This window comes from Toxotes jaculatrix, chromosome 5, assembly GCF_017976425.1.
Source record: "Toxotes jaculatrix isolate fToxJac2 chromosome 5, fToxJac2.pri, whole genome shotgun sequence".
NCBI classification, from domain to species: domain Eukaryota; kingdom Metazoa; phylum Chordata; class Actinopteri; family Toxotidae; genus Toxotes; species Toxotes jaculatrix.
The window spans coordinates 6711478-6734830 of NC_054398.1; the positions used below are offsets into that span (position 1 = coordinate 6711478).

General features: G+C 40.9%; 1 protein-coding gene across 2 annotated transcripts in view; it reads left to right on the plus strand.

Moving 5' to 3' along the window:
• Nucleotides 1–23353, plus strand: part of cdh13 (cadherin 13, H-cadherin (heart)) — a 305886-nt gene that overhangs the window by 67899 nt on the left and 214634 nt on the right. For both annotated transcript variants that reach the window (XM_041038356.1, XM_041038357.1), the window contains exon 2: nt 19443–19563. In XM_041038356.1, the coding sequence (XP_040894290.1) occupies nt 19443–19563 (121 nt within the window). The remainder of the gene's footprint in view (nt 1–19442; nt 19564–23353) is intronic.

Sequence of the window (23353 nt, forward strand, 5' to 3'; positions counted from 1 at the left end):
GTCATTTACCCCCCCCCCGCCCCGTCTCCTACGCTTGCCCTCCATCTCCGCTCTGACATGCCGTAGTAGTGACAAAACACCCCTCCACTACAATTGATAGCCCCTCAATTTGCTCCCTGGAATTGGTTACATTCAGTTTTCAGAATGACACCAGAGTGGTATGGAATTAAGGTCAGTGAGCGAGCTGCTTAAAGCAGCGCATTGGAATAACTACAGGAAGGGCTGAAGGCTTATGGAGGCAAAAGCTCAGCACGACTATTCTCTCCTCTTCACCCTGTCATCGGGGATGTGAATTTTGAAATGATGTTTAAGGGAATTGCTTGACTGAAATAGGCTATGCAAATAATGACTATAGGGTCTGAGCCACTGGTATTGAGAAGAAATTATGATATAACTTTAGAAATAATAGGGTGCGAGAAAAATAAAGGTTTAGTTCCTGAACTATTCAAAAATAGATTTCAATTTACAGAAAAGATTGGATAGAGAAGTACCTTACTCTGTCTCAATTTAATCCAGACCTATGATCAAATAAGACTGCTTTTGTAGTCGATGGGTTACTGACGTAAGGAAACATGTGATGTAACTAAAGGGTCTTTACTGAGACGTTTGGTGTGGATAAAAAATACGATTGGGGAGCTTCTACCAACATAAACATACAAATTCATAAAGGCTTTAAACACACTGTACGCACCATTTCACTGTGCTTTGAATGTCTTTGTAAGCTTGACTTCTCTTTAGCAGTGAGATCATGAAGTTGCTTACTTCAATGAAGGCTGCATTTATTTGTCTGACTGCCTTTGCAAATATCATCTTGTTATGTGCTTTTCATGTACGGCAGTCCAGGTACAGCTCGTTCATTTCATTTTTCCACCATTTAACATATTTCATGCAGGCTGGATCTCTGGGAAATTGCTCCTCCTGAGTCAAATGATAAAAGTTCGACCCATGAAATCATTTTAAAATACAACCCGATCATGATAACATTCAAATGCAGCAGCCTCAGCCATGACCAAATCGCACTGATAGACATTCGCAGTTAATCACGTATATAAACCTCTAACCGCAAGCTGCTTTATCAGCAGCTGGTTCCTTTTCTCACATGAGGATACTGTCTTCCAGGCTATGCGCGCATGCATACATATGTGACACACATTGTGATGCTGTTGGGTATCACATTTTCATTATTTAGTCCTCTGTAAGCAGGGTCGCCCTCCCTCCTCCTTGCTGCGGTCCTGAGAAGAGGCTCTCCAGCCGGAGTTCTGGTCCCTCTGCGGCACATTTCAAACTGCAGAAAATCCTCAGTGTTCCTTCACTGTTCTCTTTCCTTTGCTTATCTGGTTGGTATTCATGTCACTACCGAAGCAGCGAGCCCTCTACCTGTCAGCTACTTTGACTCCATATGTAGGTGTGATGGTGGGCAGATGAGGACACAGAAAGAAAGGCAAAAAGAGAGTCAGCCAGAGCAGAATGTAGATATGAAGTCACTAAAGTTTAGATTTATTACTGTATAAAATCAATCATATAACTTCTCTTTGCATTAAAAACTAACTCTGATATCTCTAAATAATTCACCGCAACCTCAGGGTACCTGTTCAACAAAGCCCATACCACCCTCACATCCACCTCAGGCCCCTTTGTCTTAAACAGCGCTGGCGTCCTAATGTATGGCAGGAGGAGGGCAACATTTGCAATCTTTCTGTTGGACAGCAAATGGCTGAAGATTAGGGGCATTAGGGTAGAGGAACTTTCCTTAGACTTTAACAAGCTTCACTCCAGGTTTATATCATGATTGATTCTGTGCTCAGAGCTTTTTTATCAATCCATTAGAGCACAGGCTGCAGCATGGCAGCCATCCAGACACGGGCATTAACATCCCATCTCAGGGCCAGAGACACCGGGAAGGTCAGCGAGGTGGGAGGGTGCCGAGGAAACATTTACTGCTCTGTTACAATTATTTCCATACATCAACGCTGCGGTATATCCAGCATATTCAATATTTACTACTGTGTAAGAGGGGAGGGGACTTACTGCTTTAATCCTTTACTATAGAGGGGAAAAGGGTTGTAGAAAGACTGCTGTTTATGTTTGAGTGTTACTGTATTGGTAGTATCCTGTGTTAATACAGGTGCAATGGGATGAAAATAACATTTACTGCCGGAGTAGTGATTGGGGTTGTAATGATTATCCAGTACATTACGCAGAGCCAGAAAAAAAATCACCTTAAAAAGGAAACTCATCATTGCATTCATGGGACTTTTATTGAATTGTATTATGAGTGATTAAAAATAAACAAAAATAGTCAAATCGCATTTCTACTCAGGCTAATTTATTTATGCATTGAACTGCAGAAGTACACATAAGACAAAATACATAATATGAGATTATGGAGACATTACCATCCCCTGGAGTATTCACTGTTTTCTGTTTGGTTCTATTAACTCTTTTAGTCTTGGCTCAGTACAGCAGAGCTGTGTGCAGACCAGCACAGAGGGATAGAGTAATACAGCATATTATGTAGGACATGAATATTTAAACAGTTATGCATTCATCATTCTTTGTTAATACAACAACTTATTCACGGGCAAATTGGAAGATGAGTGGGCGACACTCATGAAAGCTTCCCTCCTCTGTTTTTGTTCTTGGAGCTCAGTTGGGAGAACTACACCATTCATTAATGCTCAGTCATATTTATTGGAGTAGCCCTGCCATCAGCAAAAGACGGATTCTAAAAAGCTCATGAGTTATCATTAAATCAGACACTTAAGGAATATTCATTAAAAAGTAGCAAACTAAGGACATTTAGAAAGTGCCACCTCTGAACCTTTTGGCAGTGAATCCAGGGACCACTTTGTAAACAACTCAACAGGGTGTGCTTCAGGCAATAGAACCGAGGGCATGTTTATTCTTTAAATACTCTGTTTCTTTGTGCTTTTCTTTGATACGGAGAAATAAAGAAAGGAAACTTCTTGAATGTTTAATGATGGCATTTGTGCAGCTGTTGTTAAATCTGCAGCCGCAGTGACATAATTACCGTGGTTCTTAGAGTATTATAAAAGTAACTTGTTTTCTTGAACACACTTTAGTTACCTCAACTCCTGTGATGTGATTTAAAAACACTTTTTAGTTTTTAATAAATCTGCACCGGAAACAACTAAGTTGTGTCAGTGCACTTTACTTAGTTAGGTGCTAATGTAAGTAACTGAATATGAGATTCAGAGTGGTTTTACCCAACACTCTTATGTCCACATACAAGGACAGAAATTGCTTCCTCTTTTCATTTTATATGAAATAATTTCCATCACTTTGCCTCAGGACTAATTGCATAATCTTATCATCTGTATAGCCGTATCTGCTGCTATACCTAATTGGTCTTGAGTGCTTCAAAAATTAGATGGGAACATAACGTAAAAAGATATTGTGGTAGTCTCCTTGCTGTGTGGCAAGCATATTTTTTATTCAATATACCGTCTGGTTGAGAGTAGTCATAACACTCAAGAGAAAGGACTAACAAGCAATTAGTGCAACCCGCTAATATAGCAACTAAAACATATCCATTAGCTATTAGCTGAGCATTACAATCCATCTATCCATCCATTTTCTACCGCTTAATCCATCAGGGTCGCGGGGGAGCTATCCCAGCTGACTATGGGCAAGAGGTGGGGTACACCCTGGACTGCCAGTTAACCTAACGGGCACGTTTTTGTGAGAACAAAAACAGAGGAGGGAAGCTTTCATGAGTGCCAACTCCGCACAGAAGAGCCCAGACCAGGTTTTGAACCTGGCACCCTCTTGCTATAAGGCAGCAGTGCTAACCACTGCACCACTGTGCTGCATTACAATCCTATGCAATAATAGTGGAGGTGTTAATGGAGAAAACAGTATGAGTCTGTATCATATGCTGTATGTACAATCATGTGTGTGTTCGAATATACTGCATGTGCACCTTTTAAATTACCGAGAAAAACAGTTAACATGAATAAGTTAATCAACTTAAGCTGCTCAGTGGGGATTTGTTTGTAATAGTAAAAATTTCATATTTGAGTCACAAGTAAAGAATAATTTTGCCAGAATGTCATTACCAGTGCTAATTAGGCTGAGAAATGTTTAATCAACCAACTTACATTTTACTCATAAATGATAAATGATTTGTTGTTACGTTTCTAAACATCTGTTAAACACTCGTGCGGCTTTCCGCAGCCCCTTATCTAAAGTGGAAACTGTAATTTCATGAAAGTGATTTTATGAAATTAGCGACATGAAATGAGAAATGAAAGACATGATGTAACTGGAGGGTGAATTACCCAGTAAGGCCTACATAAAAAGCTGCAGCGACAGGATTGGAGGGATCGTCCACTGAATCACGACAGTAGCGACTGTAATGTTGGCAGTCAGCTACTTCATGTATTCTTAATGTTATATTTATCTACAAACCAACTAGGTCAAATCCTTAAAGACAAATTCCACCATTAAATATCATCAGATTGTGGTGTTTAGTTGATTCCAGGAGATATTTTGTGATGAAGTCTTTTTCCATCATCTTTAAAGGGGCACTCCACTTATTTCATTCATAAAGATTTACTCGTAATAAGGGCACTGTGCAGCTTGTGAAAACAGTTGCATAATGTATTCTGTAGCTCTGAAGGGAGCTTTCTGAAGTCTGAGAAAATAATCCTGGAGTTGTCATCAGGGTCATCTCAGTTTGGGCTTGAAGTACAACGACAGAAGTAAGCACAGCTGGAGTCATAGAGTTTGAAGGATGTGGGCATTTCCCGTTCAGGGACAGTCAAATGAAGTGGTTCTGTTGGTTGTGAAATGAGAAATGTAGACCCTAGTGAGTTTGAATCACACAAGGGGCTTTGTTTTAACAATCTGTACGGCAGTGTATGGTCTTAATTACATGGAGCAAGTGTGTTTAGGTTGTGGCCAAATCCACTTTTGATAGTCTAATGGTGGCTGTTGTACGACACCGTGTGTACCAAGCAGAGTACACACGTGTTACTCACCTTCATATGGAGGCGCATATTACTGTCTTGAAAAGACACTTGTGTTGGGCACTGCTTTGCAGAAGACAGGGCTTCAGACTTGGAAAGTTTGTGCATCTTTTCCAAGGTTGCAAGCAATTTGCTTGTGTAAATAGTTTTTCCCACCAAGTAGTGGAACCTTTCTGGTGTCAGTAATTCCAAATATTTCTGACTGGGAATTACAAGTTGGAGGAAGTGGAAGTTTTTTCCGGTCGTAGTCAATATTTAACCAATACAAGGTCAATGCAACATAAAAACTGGGATAAACTGACATCAGTTACTTTGACTATGGTGGAAAAAAGTTTTCGGACACCCCATGCATTTGTGATATATTGCATTAACAATCACTCTTAAGTTTCCAAGTGCAATTTGTTTTTGAACAGTCACAGCCACAATACTAAACCATACTAGTACACATGTTTCAAATTTAGGGAATGGCAGAAATGTGATGCCCAGTCAATCGCAGGCTTCTCTTAGCTCATTCGAAACCAAATCAATTGTCATTGATCTTGCAAGGGTAATATAGTCAAAGGGGTCAAATCACTTAAGTGTTTGCAGATGAAAGGCAGAGAGAGAGAGTGAGGAAAAAACACCTCTGGTTGTCACTAAGGGAAGGATCAATGGCTGCAGGTTTGTGACAATACCTGCGAGCTTTGTGTGATCAAGGCCAGTTTGCTGGAGAGGACTGATGGCGACTCCTCTCCCTTTCTCTCACCTCCCTCTCCTTTCCTCTCCCTCTAGTTAGGAGAACAGCAAAAAGACAGTGCAAGAGAGGGAGTAGTACTGAGGGACAGGGTTGTGATGGAAAGCCGTGCTGTGGGTCTATAATGATGCAGCTCTCTTATCTAAGGCAGATATAGATGACCCTCGGCCTCACGTCACTTAATCACGGCTCACACTGCACGCATACATTTACACGCCACAGCTGGCGACACACCAGCATGTTGTAAAAGGGAAACTGTTTAAACACTCCCTTATTAAATAACAGTTTAATGATGATGATGATAATGATGATTATTATTATTACTTTCACTGTTGCTGTTGTTATGCTATTACTACTCTCACCCCTTATAATTATTTACCATTGAAACTATTGCTATTATTATTATCATTATTATTATTATGATTGATGTTTGAAGATCATTTTTACAACTGAAATGCAGTATAGTGGTTCTGTGGTGGTCTGAAAATTGTGTTGTATGTGAGTGTGTGCGTGTGTGGTTGTCTTTCTTTGAGTGTCGGCCTTGCGATTGACTGGCGACCAGTCCAGGGTGTAGGCTACCCCGCCTATCGGCCGTAGTCAGCTGGGATGGGCTCCAGCTCCATGGGACCCTGACGGATCAAGCGGTTTAGAAAATGAATGAATGAGAAATGTGTAACTCATGAAAAGTAAAATGTAATGTTGGATCACTGTGTGAAAATGACGCCTTGCTATAATGACTCGCAAGCCAAATATCTCTGTTTCCTCAATGGAGTGAAAGTGGAATCACTCAGCAGCAGAGGCAAACAGAGCAGCATGAGACCCTGCATAGCATATTTATCCATATTGTTTTACGTCTTCCAAGGGCAATGGAGCCAGACATCTTTGCCTGCTCAAGAATAATCTATCCACTTTTGCATTGGAGCCGAGTGTGAGCCCACAGCTGGGAAGCAGCATGGAATATGATTCCCAATTTATAGTGTACTTTTGTCAGGATCAAATGGGATTGGATATACGGCTGAATTTCAAAATGTACTTTCATACCTCCTTAAATCAGGTTAGGAGCTCCCCTCTGACGATCCATCAAAAGAATCAAATTCCTCCACTGTATCTGGAAAATGTTTTTAAATTGACTTTGTGAAAGCACAATGTCCATTCTTGTAGACTTATGAGATCTGAAGTCTTTGTATATATTTTTAAAAGGAAATACGTTATTGGGCAAATTCAATTTTATAGATGCAGCTTTGTGTTTGTGCTACAGTGTGTTTTGCTCCCGAGGCTGAAAATAGAAAAGTGTACATAAATCCCTTCTGGATTTGTCTGCCCTCAAACTTGAATTGTTTGTCTTTTCCATATCTATTCTATGAAGCATGACGTGTAGCACTGCTTCCTGAGAGTTTTCCTGTTTGCTGTTGATAATTATGCTAGATTGTTTCTTTGCCTTTTTGTTTCTAAGACAAGAGAGACAAATAAAATATTCTCCCTGATACAATCCTTCATCATGTCTAAATGTCCAGTGCTTATTAAGTTTGCCAGGAAAATGTAAATGAGATGAAATCCCTCAGTTGCAGAGAGAAGAAAATGTTTCGTGAATATTAATATAGCATTTTTTGTCTTTTTTTTTTTTTTTAGCATACTTTTCTCAGGGAAATCTATGTATTATATGTTTTAATAAGGAGTTACAAAGGATGTCTTTGGAGAGAACATAGAAGCATGTTGGACAAATATTTATTCAGTTTTAATGATTTTCCATCCTGAAAGAGGAGTTACTTAAAGTGAACCAAAATCAGTCTACACCTGCTGGGCTTGTAAAAAAAAAAAGAGAGAAGTTTTTAGCTTGTTTTTTTTGGATTTACATCAAGTTACATAAAGTTTCATGGAACGCGAGGCAAATAAAGTATCGCAACAACCGTGGAAACTTCTCAAACTACTCCTGCAGCTAAATCCATTTCGTTGTCCGTTGTCCTTCCTTGAGCTTATAGATTTTCCCCACATATGGCAAAATATGTTACTAAGGCAACACAGAAGCTGTGTGTTTATCCATTTTCTGGTCAAACAATGAACACAAAAGATTTGACTTTGGATGAAATCCCTTCAACTTTCTAGTGTGCGAGAGGACTGTGGACATGTGTCTGACAGAGAGCAAAAGACAAGTGTGGAGTGAAAAATTTGGACAGAGAAAAGAATGAGGGAGGGAGTGGGAGGCATGAGATAGATGTGAGGATATAACGGGAGGTATTCATTTGCCTGCTGCATAATATTCTTTGTAGTGTCAGTTTGGTTACTTTATCAATGGCTTACTCTGGGCTGCTTTAATTCTGGTCATATTTCAATGTACCGCACAGTGATCACTGTGTTCAACAGGGGTGATGGGAAGAGAAAGAGACGCGCACAGACCTATCTTTGATCCAGTGCGTCCCGTTTTCTAATGACACGCATTTCACTTTGTTACAAGACGATGCCTTTCAAATATCGTTCACAGGTGGATGGAGCGCTGATTGTCTCAGCTTCATCCAGTGGAAACGTAATCAAAACAGGTTTTAATTGAGGCGCTGATTAACCTTTCTGAGCTGCTGACAATAGGTGTGATTAGTCGGCTGTCCAACTGAATCACACACATGTGCAAGTTACATAAGAGAGAGGGAGAGCGCATGAATTCTGTCAGAGATGGAAGGAAGATGAGTTCCAGCAAAACAAGCAGTGAGACAGGAGGAAAATCAGAGAGGAGTAAAAAGATTTGGAAGAAGGGGAGAAAGGGAGGGCAAACAGAGTTTTAGCAGACGAAAGTAGTGTCTCAAAAAGAGGGGAAGGTTTTAGAGCAGGTCAATTCAAGGTGGGGGACTGCTTGAAGAGAGAGTATCAGCAGCAGCCCGTTACTTTTGATGAATGGAGGTCAGCCAGAGAGGAGAAAGGTAGGCTGATAACAACTGATAAACTGTGAGGAGAAACAAACACAGACCTCAATCCTTTACTTCTAACGACCACCCGGACCAATACCCGAGTGCAGCCCACCGACTGCCCAACAATAGCATGAGACATAGGCTAAGTGATAACGCTGGGCTTGGTGAATCTACTTTCATAGACTTTCCTCTAATTTATCTCTTCTCGTTCACCCCAGCGCATCACCGACTGATGCCAGCCTCCGATAGGCTTGTGTTTAGGAGCAAGCTCCTGATTAGACACATTCAAACTTGAATTGTATTGCAATTTGCAGCCTTTGAGAGCAAAGCGCGATAGCATCGCCATTCTAAAGTTAGCTCTTACTGACAGCACCTGAAAAGGTGTAACCTCCCTGTCAATGTGGCACCATTTTAGCTTCAGAAGCCTGTTCATTGCATCGGGTTTCCATCTGTCACTGCCACGGCCAAGAGCTTAATTGGCAAAATGTTGCTGTAGCTGTTGCTCAGACACAACAAACTCAAACAAAGACAGGATAAAGTCACTAGTATGTTTATAAAAACACTCTTTTTTTTTTCCCCGAGTTTACTTACGGAGGCTATTAGACAAAACACCTCTTTCAAGGTGAATGAACATGCCATCTAGATAAAGCTGAAAGTGCTCAGATTGACATGCCAAATCCCAACAGGGAAGAAATAAAGTGCATTCAAATGAATTCTGCTGGATAGCAGCTGGTGCCTGCAGCTGACGCTCTTGTTGTTTTTCAATCCCTCACTTCACACCTCTCTCCCCATTCCTGTGCGGTGAAGTGAGAGGTGCGTGAGGTAGAAATATTGACAAGCTTGCCAACTAGAAAAGGGATTTGAGCAGACTGACGGTGAGGAAATGATACTGTCAGGGTTACGCCAGCTCACTTACCACGCAACTCTACACACCCCCCTAGGGATGTTGGATTTGCATCGCAATGGGACCCTCCTGCTTGAATAAAATGTAACTCTAAAAGTTTCAAAGTCAAGTCAGTTTATAAGGGAAGTCCTCATTATGTGTTAGCCAGTGCCAGGAAGCTCTTCAGACGCTTTGAATGAGTCATCAGGCCAATTTGCTGTTGTCCCCTGCTCTTCATGTAGCAGGGGTTTTTGATGTGCCAGGGAAGTGTGCTTACTGTTAGCTCAGCTCAGCTCTGAGTCGGGGATCTATGAATAGAAATACTTTGGTAAATGCATGCTCGGTTTCACGCTCATGCATTTTTCTGCAACCACATCTCGACGTGAAACGTTTTTGTTTCACACCAGCACAGCTAGAAACAAAAAAAAAAATCTAAGCAAAGGTAAACAGAAAAGTTTGCTGATCTAAGTTTTACAGGTTCGCTGTTTTTTCAGTTCATAAATCTTGAATTTTGATTATTTCTAACAACTATAAAATTTGAATACAGCCAGATAACGCCTATGTGTCAGGATCAACCCCTTCAGTGACTCTTCTTTTTGGCTCCTGTTTGGCTTCTTGTTTTGTTTTTCTGTTTCGTGTTTCATGTTTTATTTTGAAGTTAAATTCTATGTGTATCAGTTATGGTGTTACTTCCTGTCTTTGTGTTTTCCCGCCTTTGTGATTGTCTGCCCCGCCCTGATGTGTTTCACCTGTTCCCAATCAGCTCTGCCTCCCTTGTGCTGTCAAGCTTCAGTGTTCCCTTCTCTCCTTGTTGGCTCATCTGTGTTTGTTCTCCCTCGTTTCTGTGGATTTGCCTCCTTTGTTTGTTCTTCATGGAAGAGTTCCTTAGTTTCCATTGAGTTTATGTTACTCTCACACCTGGATTGTGTTCTGCCAGCCTTGTCCACCTGCTTGACCGTTAGAGATTTACCTAGACTGCCTCTGCATGTGTCTACATTTGGGTCCGCAAATCATTAAACTCTAACACTCTGTGCAGCCATTAATCTACAAAAATCCATTTTATTCCTGAGGTTGTAGAAAGGGTACTAATGGGTACCGAAGTCAAGTGTACCGGTTTAGTTGCTGGTTGTAAACCATGCTATATCAGGACTTCCTACCTTCACCTGCATTTGGCAGTGGGATGCTGGGTAGATGTGAAGATCAGGTGGGTCACGACCTCACCTCACTTTCCATGCTGACTGCTGCTTTTACAACAGCAGCATGTGTTAGGACTCATGGACTTAGGACCACCTCCTGAACCAGGATTTGTTGCTCATGCACACATTAACCTGTTAAATTGTGCATGTAGACTACATACACATAATTAAATGCCTGCAGAAGCGTTAACCACCCAAGTTAATACTGAGACACTCTCCTCTATCCACACATAATTTTCAGTCCTGCAGAGATGTCATTTAATACCTGGTAGGCTACAAAATTTAATTAAAACTAAAGATAATGTCTCTACAAATCTGTACTTCACTTTGAGTGTTGAAGGAGGCTGTAATGTAACATCTAGTAAATATTTGAGCATAATTTTTCCAGACGTGCAACGATCTCAAGAATGCTTGTTGTCCTTTTAACATAAGCTTTGAGTCATTGTACTTTAACAATCGCTTGGCAATGAATGCAGTTGTTTTACAGAATCCAGGACAGTGCTCTTTTATACATTAGCTCACAAGAATATCCTGTCTTCTCCCTGCATATCTGCCTCTGCATCCTTTGTGGTTATTGCAATGTTTTTTTTTTTTTTTTTTCCCCTTTTGTTCCTCTACTTTCTCCTTCATTACTACCTGAATATTGCATTCACACTGTGACAACAACTGTCCAAAAGCAGCAGAAGTGCTTTTAAAAAAAAATCTCCTTGCTTGCTTTGCTCCTCCTCTGTGGCGTGGCTGTGTGTTTACTGCTCGAGTGTTGTTTTACAGGCCCAGCAGGTGTGGCCAGGGTTCGGCAGCCTGGGCCGAGAACCAGATGGTTTCATGACTCAGGTGCTCCATGCCTGGCTAACCTGCCAGCTGCAGGTGTCTGAGGCCCAGCCTGATTGATTCCCTCTCTCTCTCCCTCCCTCTCTCCCTTGGCTCTCCTCCTCTGGCTTCATCCTGGGCTGTAGATGTAGCCAGGCCTGGATGGGTCAGCCAGACCTATAGTGAGGTGTGTGCACTGACATTTACCTTGATGGAGACAGAGGCAATGCAAGATTGAGGGGGGGGGGGCGGTTAGAGTGAGGAAGGAAAGATGGTGGTTGGATGAAATGTCAGGCTGCTGGCAGGCTGGCAGACTGACTGGCTGAATTGCTGGCAAACTACCCAGCATGCATGCAGAGACACAGAGACATGCCTATGCCAACACACACACACACACTGAAAGAAACTGAGATCCATACATGCTGACTGGCCTAGGGGGATAATTGGTAAATCCATACAAGCAGACCTGTGCACAGACACATACTGTATGTGTAGTAAAAGAACACAGGAGAGTGCAGCATAAAACAAAATATGTATGAAGGTAAAAGTGATTCTTATTCAGTTCCGTAGTCAAACAGTCAGTTACACATCTTAAACTGTAGATTATAATTTTCTATTTTTTTAATTTTGTTTGTAATTTTAAAAAGAGACATGCCCCCAGACTAAACGTCATAAAAAATTCAAATAGTCTAAAGGCATCTACAGTATTTATGTACAGCGCCGTAAAAAGAACTGACATACTGTCTGAAAGACACATACTCTGACAGGAATATGTTCTCTACCCTTTTTTTCCTATCTTTCGCTGCCTGTTCGAGTTTGTTCACACACATACGCACATTGCGTAAATTCATTACTTCTAACAGCCATCACATCCTCTCTCTCAGCTACGCCCCCCCCCCCCTCCCCCTTTTTACCCTCTTCTGCAAATATCAGGCATAGTGGCCCTCTCCATCTCTATCTATCAGATGCGCTGTGGATTCTTGAGGCGGTATTGATTTCCACCAGAGGTGACATTTACTGTGTGCTCTGCCAAGTCATTGCCTTAATCACCTGACTGGTCCTTCCCACTTGAACTGAATCAGATGTCAAACTTTCAAGCAATGAGCTGACCTGTTATTGCTCCTCCGGCGCGAATATGAGTTGGCCGATGTCACAGCTGCAGCAGCAACAGCCGCGACCAGAAGCCACTCAGGCATGTCCTTTAAGTCTCTGTGTTCTACACTGACTTTGAGATGACGATAGTGTTCATTTTATTCCACATGCTTGAGTAAAACATCTTGTTATGTTTCTCTTCTGCACCCCTCACCTGCTGGGAACAGACCTTCTAGTTGGACGGCATGATCTAAATGCTGGAGGTAAAGCGTATGGATCTTTTCTCCTGATTGAGCGTTCCTTCGCTGCACTTAGAGAGCTAACATAAACCTAAGGACCTGCACTCCAAGTGGTTGTCAATAGATAGCTGTATTTATTTCTCCCCCATGCAAACTGATCTATATGAAAACAGTCCAGCCCAGGTGTCTTTTTCCCCCTCTTTCTTCTCTTCTTCTCTCTTTCCCCCCTTTATTTAAATAGAATAATACTGTGTTGTGATCTACGTCAGAGATGCTCAGCCAGGGGCACTTGTACCACGGACCGTATTTGGCAGTTGCCAGTGGGTGTGTGTGTGTATATATATATATATAACACATTTGAATCCAGATTTAAATGATCCTGCCTTGACACTTATCTTCTGGATTACCAGTTTATTTGCCGCTCGCCCCACCGCTCCCTCTCACTTTGTCCACATATCCCGCTAAACGCTTACAGATTTATTTATCTCTTTGGCTCTGTGTCGATCATCTCATTAAGCTGGCTCACAGTACACAATTTTCTGCAGGTCCAGCGTTGCTTGAGCATGGTAATTGTTCCTGCTGGATAGATATTGTTTTCATGCACCCAGTGTTCTTTGTTTTCCCTTAGACCAGACCACAGTAATCCCTCCATGTAACGCCCTGCTCTGGCAAAGTCATACAGAGCCAATCGCTGCAGAACAATGATGACTTCACAGAGAAACATCAAACAGATGAGATAGTGAAGCTAAAACACTCAGAAATCAATTAATGTCTCTCATTGGATCCCTCTGAAGTAAACATATTTCAGAGTTCAGGAAGAGGCGGTTTACATCCTCCACAAATCACTTCACACTGTGCTTGTTTTTCTGTGCAGGTATGTATGTTTTGGCATGTGTGCGTTAGCGTACAGCAGGCAGTCTCATTCCTGATCACTGTACTGAGGATTCTCAGACAGCATTTCTCTTTTGAGTTTTAAAACCTTGGCTTCTTTTTTCTTTCCATTTGTCCAGTCGACAATTAGGCCAGTCTTTTTTTTTTTTTTGTCTGGACAGCATTACATTTCTTATGCACATTTATTTCAGTATAGTCGGGAAACCTCCCATTAACTTGTGATTTAAGTTGGCTTTTAGTTGTACTTTGTATTTATTTTGGCAGCATAGGGATTCAGTAGGAAGTACAACCAAACCTTACAAGGGATAGCAGAGCACTCAAGGGGTAGAATGAAATGGATCAAATGACAATATGTCACCTGTAGTGATTAATCTGCTGCTCCCCTTGCCTTTACAGAGCTTTATCGCAAGTTTTAGCTCATTGTTAAACTGTCCATACGGCAACTTTACTGTTTTGGTTCACTCTCATTGGTTTCATAACATTGTTTTCATATGCAGCTGCAACACCAAAAGGTGGCTAGCAAGTGGTTAGACAGATATTTCCCTTGGTAGCTGATAGAGACCAAAAGATAAAGACAACTGAACTCCAAATGAATGCTAATGTTACCACGTAACCACTGGGTGTGTAAATAAGCAACCATATGCTAAAAACTTAATCTCTTAAAAGGTGACAGTATATCAATATTGTGTTTACGTTTTGTTTATGTTGCCCCCAAGTGGACACACAAATGACTCCAGGCCAGGACTGAATGAAGCTGACAGATTATTAGATAGAAACTAGTTCTTTAAATAACTTAGCTCACATATTTTTCTGTAAGGAACTATTATATTACAACATAATATAATCTCAGATGTAATCTTCGTTGACTCCGAATTGACCGTGGAGTAAAACCTGCACATCTTCAACACAAAATCAATCAAAATACAATCAAGCTATCACACTGTAAAAGACTTTTATTAATATTCAGAACAGTTAGTCTTAAAAGTAAAACGTGGCCCTGCGGTTTCACATATGCTATGTTTTGTTGACTTGGAAACAGATGTGAAAGTTTATATTCATTGCCCACTAATCCTCGTGAGCTGATAACTTAAATCCCTCCACATATGAAATAGCTGACAAAAATGTGTATATTTTGAATCAGATCCTTTCCCCTGTGCTACATATGGTCCTGGCATGAAAGAAAAACAAGTGCGCTGACATATGCATGCACACAGACACTAATACAGAAGCCTGAAGAAAGCCCTGATATGGATCTCCGCCTGGAAAATAATGAATAGACAAAGTTTCCATTCATCCTTTGAGATTATATTTTTAATTAACTCTTCTGGTGTAAAAAGGATTTTTCAGAAGTGTAAGAAGATGAACATTTTTGATAAAATACTTCATTCTGCTCGGCTGGAGTGATATAACCTTCACATGTCTACTACATTCTTAAATGGTTTCCTGATGCAGAATATTGCCCACAATAAGAGTCTCCTTTGCTAACAACATTGTCATTAGCATTGCATTGCCTTAATGCTCTGTGTCCCACTGTGAATCACTGGAGCTGGATTGTAATATTTCCCCCTTAATGGACATTAAAATGGGTGTTTGTGTTGTTGAGTCCTACTGAGGGAGGTGTGCATTGTGTGGTGTGTTTGCAGGTATCGACAAGCTTTTGTGCACATATCACTGTACCTGTGTGTGTGTGTGTCTGTGTGTACATATGGTGATGTCTTCTTCGACATTTGCATGTGTGTCCCATGTACCCTTGCTACGCTGACAGGCCTCTGGCCCTTTAGTCAACCTGCTTGAGTTTATGGACCAACGAGCATTGTATCCCACCTTGTCAGGAAGACTTGTGATAGAACTGAATTAACATTTTGACACCAGCAGGAAAAGCACTAAGTCCCCTGGGTGCAGTGATTACTTTGCAGGGACATTACATGTAATAACCTCTCTGGCTTGAATGTCTGCCAAAGCTTGTTCATCATGCAGACAGATGTCCATAGACAGCCTAGACGCTGCCGTGTGAAAGTCTTGTAACATGCGTCATATAACTGTCACTCCAATGAAATGTTACTTTGTCTGTAATTGAGTTTTTTTCCCCTAACTTTGGAAAATGTTTAAGAAGTGAAATAGCCATAACTCATTGTCATTTAATGTGATAGTGACATAATGACAATTACCAACTAACAATAGACAAATAACACACATTGGCCTTAGCACCGTTTCCCCTCCATTGTATCCTGTGTTTTGCAATAAAGCAGCCCATAGACAAAGAACACAGTCTTCACTGATCACTGCTCTGGTCCTGCTGCTCCAGGATGAGAAACACTTTGCACTTTGTGCAAATGATGAGTCCTATATTGATCTTAGCACGGTTCCATGAAATGTTATCTCCTTTCGACTAAATGGAAATGATACTTGGTGTCATTTCACTGTAATTTTTTTTTTCACTGAATAAAAGTAGTCTTGACACCTCTGCACTTGTATCAGTGAATGTTTGAGAATGTGTAAGCATCTTGTAAAGGATCGTAACTCTGTGACAGACAGCATCCAATTATCATCCTGTTTGTTACAGCTCTTTTGATATTTCCAGGGGACTTATTAGAGGAGGGAGGTCAAGAGATAGAGAAGAGAAGATGAGCAGGTGGGATGTCACTGGTTGACACTGGTGACAGATGGCACAGTTTGGCAGATAGATATCACGTATGCCGTGCTGTATGCTGTGTCTAATTCAAGCACCTAATGTGTGATGATAGCAATTTCCCAGATTGATTTGTGGATTTTTGCAAAAACATGATACTTTTTGATAAACCTTCAGTCTTTTCATCAAGATGCAACATTTAAATAAAATTTACACAATCACATTTACTATAGAGAGGTGGAAAAAAAAAAAGACCACTACTGAAGGATAAAATCCTGCATCTATCATCCTAGTGTATCCTGCATCCTGCATCTAGTGTGGTTGCAGTCCATTATGTTGAAACCTTTTCACGATGCTGGGTGGATCTATTAATGATCAATGGTTCTCTTCACCTCCTTGCTCTCTTCTCACTAATCGTTTCCCAGCACACAATGCAAAGCTGACCAACATGCTGTAGGGACGGGGTCGTTTCCAGAAAGTCACTCCGATTCGTTGGGTTTGCTAAAACCATCAAACTTGTGCGTTTGACGGCTGCAGTATCAGTAACACGTCTGTCAAGTTTTCCAGAAATGCAACGCAACTCTGCTTCTAAAGTGGCTCTTTGAATTGCATAGTGATCCCACACAGTAGCTACTGTGGTTACTTATCTCTTGACCAGTGAACTCTGATAATATGAGTGAGTTTTCTTCTTGTGTTGAAGCAAAGCCCCTCACCTCATTGTAAACAGGCGGGACGCTGTGTCATGGCATTCACGATGACATGACACTGCGTCAGTCAAGATAACGCCTTGTCCTCTGTGCTTTACACAATAAAGTGTTCTGGTGAGACACAAAGGTTACGAGATAGCTTCTTTACTGTGCAGTTATATTGACTACTGAACTACACTGACTGTACTGATGCTGTTTAAGGTCCAGTCTTTCAAATTTATGCAAGTTATAGCAGGGACTCATAATAGTAGATTATAAACATGCACCACTGTGCATGTGTATTCTGTTTTGTATTCTAATTGTCTCCCGGGAGCCTGAAGGAATGCGCCCCACTAATGCAGACCCTTGCTGCTGCTGCTGCTGCTGCTTCTTTTTTCTTTTTAAACACAGGGCTTTTTTTGGTCTTAACTCCCACATAGGCATGCAGCCTGACTGGGGAGACTTTGTAGCTTGACAGGATGTCTGTAATGTAAAATAAAGCCAGCTCAGCAGCCTGAGGCACAGAACACACACATCATGAATGTACATACCTCACACTGGAGATTTCAGGAAAGTCTTGGGCATCTGGTGGGTTATAGGGGGGGTTTACCTTAGTTAGCTAAATAACAGTGTGTTAGTTGTGTCTCTTATGGCCTTGTGTTTTATGAGTTATAGTATTTTATATTATGATTTCTGTCCAAGTATTGTGAACCAGTTCCTGTAATCACAAAGCAGCATCTCTCCCTTTCTCTCACTGTTTTCCCTCTTGCAGTGCTTCACAGGGCTGAAGTTTCAGCCTGGAATTTTAGCTGACAGCTTACAAAATATTTCTGACCTGAACTCAGTCTGACAGACAATATAAGCTTTACATCTCAAGAAAATGTAATATATTGTAAATTACCTTGAGAATTTACCACAGTGCATGCAGTCATCCGTACTATCTCTGCCAGTTCAACCTCTAACTTCAGATTTGGGAGAAAGCACTATAAATCTGTGCTGAACTCACACAGGAATAACGTGAGTTGATTCTTCAATGAGTTATATGAAAGTGCTTTTTTTTCCTGAATCTGACATCTTGTTAAAACCGCATAAGCTAATGAAATTATTATTTGCAATAAGAGATGAAAGACAAATGCAGCTGCAATTGTAAATGGGTCACAGCAGAGACTGATACAATGTGAAATGACAAATAAAAATACTGTGCTGTCTAAAAGAAAGAGCATGAGCCATATCTGTTATTAATGCATCACATACTTACATTTAACCTATGCTGCTCTGTGTCTGCACTGAGTATGTTTGGTCCCTTTCTGAGAATCAGTGGAGGCTCAGCATTTTACAGTCCGTTTCCATGGGAATGTCAGCCCTGTAAAGGAAAGCTGGTTTGGCAAAAAGAGTTTAAAGTTGTTTTTATTTTTCTCACACAAATTTTAAATAGAGTAAATGTGATTTAAAGAGAAAATGGATCCATGAAAAGTCAGTAAACACAGTGTTTAGTCTTTAGTCTGTTCTAATTCAAGTTGTAAAATTCGAAAGAACAGCCAAACGATTTCTTGACCTTCAGAATTTTTAAGAAAAAACGAGAAGCCATTGAACACATTCTTTTTTTTTTTTTTTTAATCGAACCTTGAATTAAATCATAGTTGTCTTTTATTTAACATGAGTGTATAAGCCTGATCCACCCCAAATCACAGGACAAAATTCTAGTTCTAATTATCAAAGTGACAGTTGTGCTTTTGACCTTGACACAAGTCTCTAATTACATGTACTTTATACAACTAAGTACTTATTTCAAAGTAAAGGGAGAGAGGGAAATGACTTGCATGTGAAACTAGGATACAGGGATTAATATTGAAACTGTGTTAATTTATTGTATAAATTTGGCTGCTCAGTTTTGAAGTGTAACTGTTGTGCAGTTACTTTTTCATCACTTACCAGAAATATAAAAACTGGTCCTTTTGATGGGTAAAAGTTTCCCAGACTTTCACCACAAGAAGCCTAAAAACAGCAATAGTTATTAGACCAGTGCCTTGAATAAAAACATGATGTCCCTGGTTTTGCTGCATCGATTCTTATCCCCTGTGAGTCTGACAACGTTATAAAAGTGCAGTACTAAATCAGCACGGTGTTTTTTTATTTTTTATTTTTTTTAATAGTTGAGAAAGTTTCTTCTGCACTGATTTTTTTTTTTCTGTCACTTCATGTTTGTGCATCTGCTTCAGCCTGATGTTGTTTATTTGGGATTAATAAGGATTAGTTTTGTTTTGTTTTTTTTTAAAAGGGAAACCTTTTTATTTAGTTATTCTATCCCCTGCCTGTGCCTGTCAGGTTTATCTTCACAGAAACAATGTGCTCATGTGTATTATCCTGACCTCTCCCTTTGTTGTCTGTGTCGCAGGTTGCTCATGTGGGTGGCCAAGAGGATGGAGGCCATGAGGGCTGTGTGCCTGGCTTCCAGGTCAAACATTACCAGGTGGCGTACAGTGGACCCTTCCAGAAAGGCCAGCCGCTCATACAAGGTCAGTGAAAATGGACAGAACACACACACATACGCGTGCTACCACCCCCCCCCAACCACACACACACACACACACACACACACACACATACATATATAGCTGTTTTGAATCTGAAACTTTTTCTGCTTTGCTTTGAAGTTTACCCTGTTGCTCCTCCTCTCTTAAATTATGTCATTCCACAACACAAATCTGCACGTAGGTGTGTACACACACACACACACACACACACACACACACACACACACACACACACACACACACACACACACACACACACACAAAACACACATACACAAATAAACCCTCATTCTGCTTGTCTGGCTCCTGAGGATTTGACTAGCAGCATATCCAGGGGAGATGAACAGAGCAAAGCCAGCGCCCCCCTGCCCCCCCTGCCCCCCAGGTCAAGATGATGGAGTGTGTGTGCGTGTGTGTGTTGGAACTGTTTTGTTCTTCACATTCAATAGAATTCATATGAATTCTTGTTAATAAACAGGAGATAGAACTGGTTTCTTCTTTACAACACAATGACGACAACAACAACAACAATATAATTTGCGTCTGCAAATGAATTATTCTCCTTGATTGGATGATATTTACAAAAGTCTTTTTTTTCCCTTCTTCTTCTTTTGTTCCTCCCCTGTAGACAGCTTTGGGAGGCTCAGTTAACTGTGCATGTGATGTGTGCTCATATGCATGTGTGTTTGCCATGCTGGAGCTTTTCGGTCCCTGTACACCGGTTACCATGATCGAGTCGACATAGCCTTCTGGAGGACTCGTTCCCCAGCAGCCTCTGAGATATATTCCCCGTTTTTATGCAGAAATGTGTGTTTGATCTCAGCAGGTTTATAATGGAAATGTTAAAGACTTGAGGTGGAGTTGAGAGGAAGGTCTTGGTGGTTCACAGCTGAGGTGTCGTTGCCATGGAGGCTAACTTCTATCTCTGAGCCGGTTGGGAGGCAGCCTCGTCACACTTTTTCTTTCTTTTTTTTTTTTTTTTTAAACTGCGGTGACCAGTCAGATTTCCCACAGATTCCTGCACTGCGAAACTCAGACCACAGAAGTCCAATCTCAACTCTATTGCTGCCACAACTTATTGGTCCAGTCTGCTCCTCTGGGACCCTCCGGCAATGCCTATCTACACAGCTCCACTCTGTCTCCACAGAGATCAGCAATAATGTATGCTGGCTAGCAGTCTGCTCCTCTGGGGCTGCAAGTCTCTCTACAGACATCAACAATGTGCAGTCAGCTAACCGGTAGCTTTGGTAGCTTTACGACAGAGCCGAGGATGTTTTCACTAATTCATTTGCTTAATAATTCATTCGCTTTTGCATTGAGTTGCTGCCGTTTTTTTTTTTTTTTAATGTACAACATGATGAAATACAATGGAAATATATGTAAATTCAAATGGGAATAATTCATAGTTTGTTAATGCAGTCTGTCATTTATTGTGAAACTTGTTTTCATTCCACACTCATTATTCAACCACTTCTTCATTTATTTCATCATCCCACTGTGTTGTTCTCCACATTACGAGGCTACACTGGTAGAATGTCATTACCTGCTTCAGTGACATGCACATTTACTTATTTTATGGCTCGAGTGTCATGCAGTGCTTGTAGTGGTGTTCTTACGCCGCACAAACTTTTTTTTTTTAAGTACCACTCTACTGACAGACAGCTTTTCCAATTGAAAATACATACTTTCCTACCTAGACAGCAAAATGTGACAAATCTGAGCATTTTCTCCTTCAGTCTTCTTTCCCTTTTTCTTTTTTTTTTTCTTTTGGCTTTATTGTGTTTGATTCGGTCAGCCAGTGAGGCATTTTGTCATCTGGAGGTTCAGTGGTGCGTGTAGTAGGAGACAGAACTCAGTTCTGCTTTAGTGCTCTGCTCTGGGACGACAGAGTGGTTCCATTACCTTGAATATACTCCTGTCAGCAGAAACACCTCTCACCATGGGGGGTCCCACTGCTCACAAGTTATGGACAAAAGCATAGGCATGCTAGTGCCCATTTACACACGCATGCATATATAGTACAAGCATAAATATGGATGTGCCTGTGGATTTTAAAACAATGGAAACTGTGCACACACTTAGTTGATGATGCTTCAAAAAGAATTTGCAAAGGAGACAAATAAGGCACATGATTTCAGCGTCCAACATGAAAGATATAGAATTTGTGTCTTTGCTTATGTCAGTGACTGCTTTGTAATACTTGGAAGGATCAGATGCAAATTATAAGCTTCAGAACAGTGATCAAAGTGAAATAACAGCATGTGTACATGACAGTGTGTCTGAGTTTTGTTCACAGCTTGCAATGTGTGTGTGTGTGTGTGTGTGTGAGACTTCAAAGAAATGTGAAAGCCATTTGTTAACACAAATAACTCAGTGTGGATTCTCCAATATATATATGGATTTCAGACAGAGAATTGAGACTATTTTACCTTCCCACCATTCATTTTGTTAAATTTGAACAAATTGTCTGCTGAGTGTGAGCGTGATTCCTACCGAGTGCCAGAGGCTGCAGCCAGGCCCAGTGACACATGCAGATTTATGTAAATTCTCCTCAGCCCTGTGCCACCTGCTGTAGACCTCCCTGTGTAATTACCAGTGGAGGGGCGGTCTGTTAGCCAGAGATACCTGTTGGCGCAGACCTGGGTTCAAGGACATCCATCATGGCTAATGGCCATATCTGAGAAACAAACACATGCACATGCAGTGTGCAAACATTCGCTCTTTCTCTGTCTCTCCCACTCTTCGACCCTTGCTCTTCATTTTGAAACTCCCGTCACTACAGTTGTACGGCTCTTCCCTTGCTTTTGCTACTTATCTTTCAGTTTCGACTGTCCTCTGTGCACTCCACCTCTCCTCTTCCTCCTCCTCTTACTCAGCCGGTCATTGTGTACATGAAAAATTGATGCATGTGCAAATAGAAGCAAATGGAAAAAGCGTAGGTCACAAATGCCAGTGGAGAACATGCCTCTCTCTTTCTCACCTTATGACCTCAGAAAACTCATAACTTCCAACAGTACATGTACAGACATTTTGATATTATTAGAAAGCACGTGTAAGATACAAGGTCTTCAGGAGAAATGGCATACTCCATCTCTATCCCCGTTAGATTACAAAGTTTGATTGTATAGTCTCAGTGGTGTCACCTTCAGTCGGTGAAACTGGACCTAATATGCACCAACCACACAGTTCAGGTTTAGCATTTAGCCACTTCTGATTTCACCACTGAAACTGACTATGTTAGTCTTATAAAATCACTTTCATCCAAATATCATGTACCAACAGATAATTTGAAGGCTTAGACTAAACTCTGCGCATCTGCGTTGCGAGATTGAAGTATTACACAGTTAATCTCACGCTCCTTAAAGCCTATAGCTCAATTTGAAAACCATTCTAAACAAAGGCTTAATAGAACAGCTTGGAAATAGCCTTTTTTTTTTTTTTTTTTTTTTTTTAACAAAGGAGTTGAGTTTATTCAGGTGTAAAGAGACGTTTGACCCGATGGTGAGGAATGCCATTTCTGCTGAATAATGAATACAATGGAAAATGGACTCCAATTTATGAAATAACTGTGCTCAACAAAATTGATCCTTTATTCGCTCTAGATGCCGTGCTGCCAATTCAGTGCTTAGACTGTCTCTGTTGAACTGCAACGGCAACCACCATTGGGAAACGTATTGTGGACGCACAAAAAACATGACCTGTTTTTCAGAAAGAGCCATGCCTTGAGATTGAAGGAGGAATTCGAACACGGGCTTCACCTTTATACATTTTA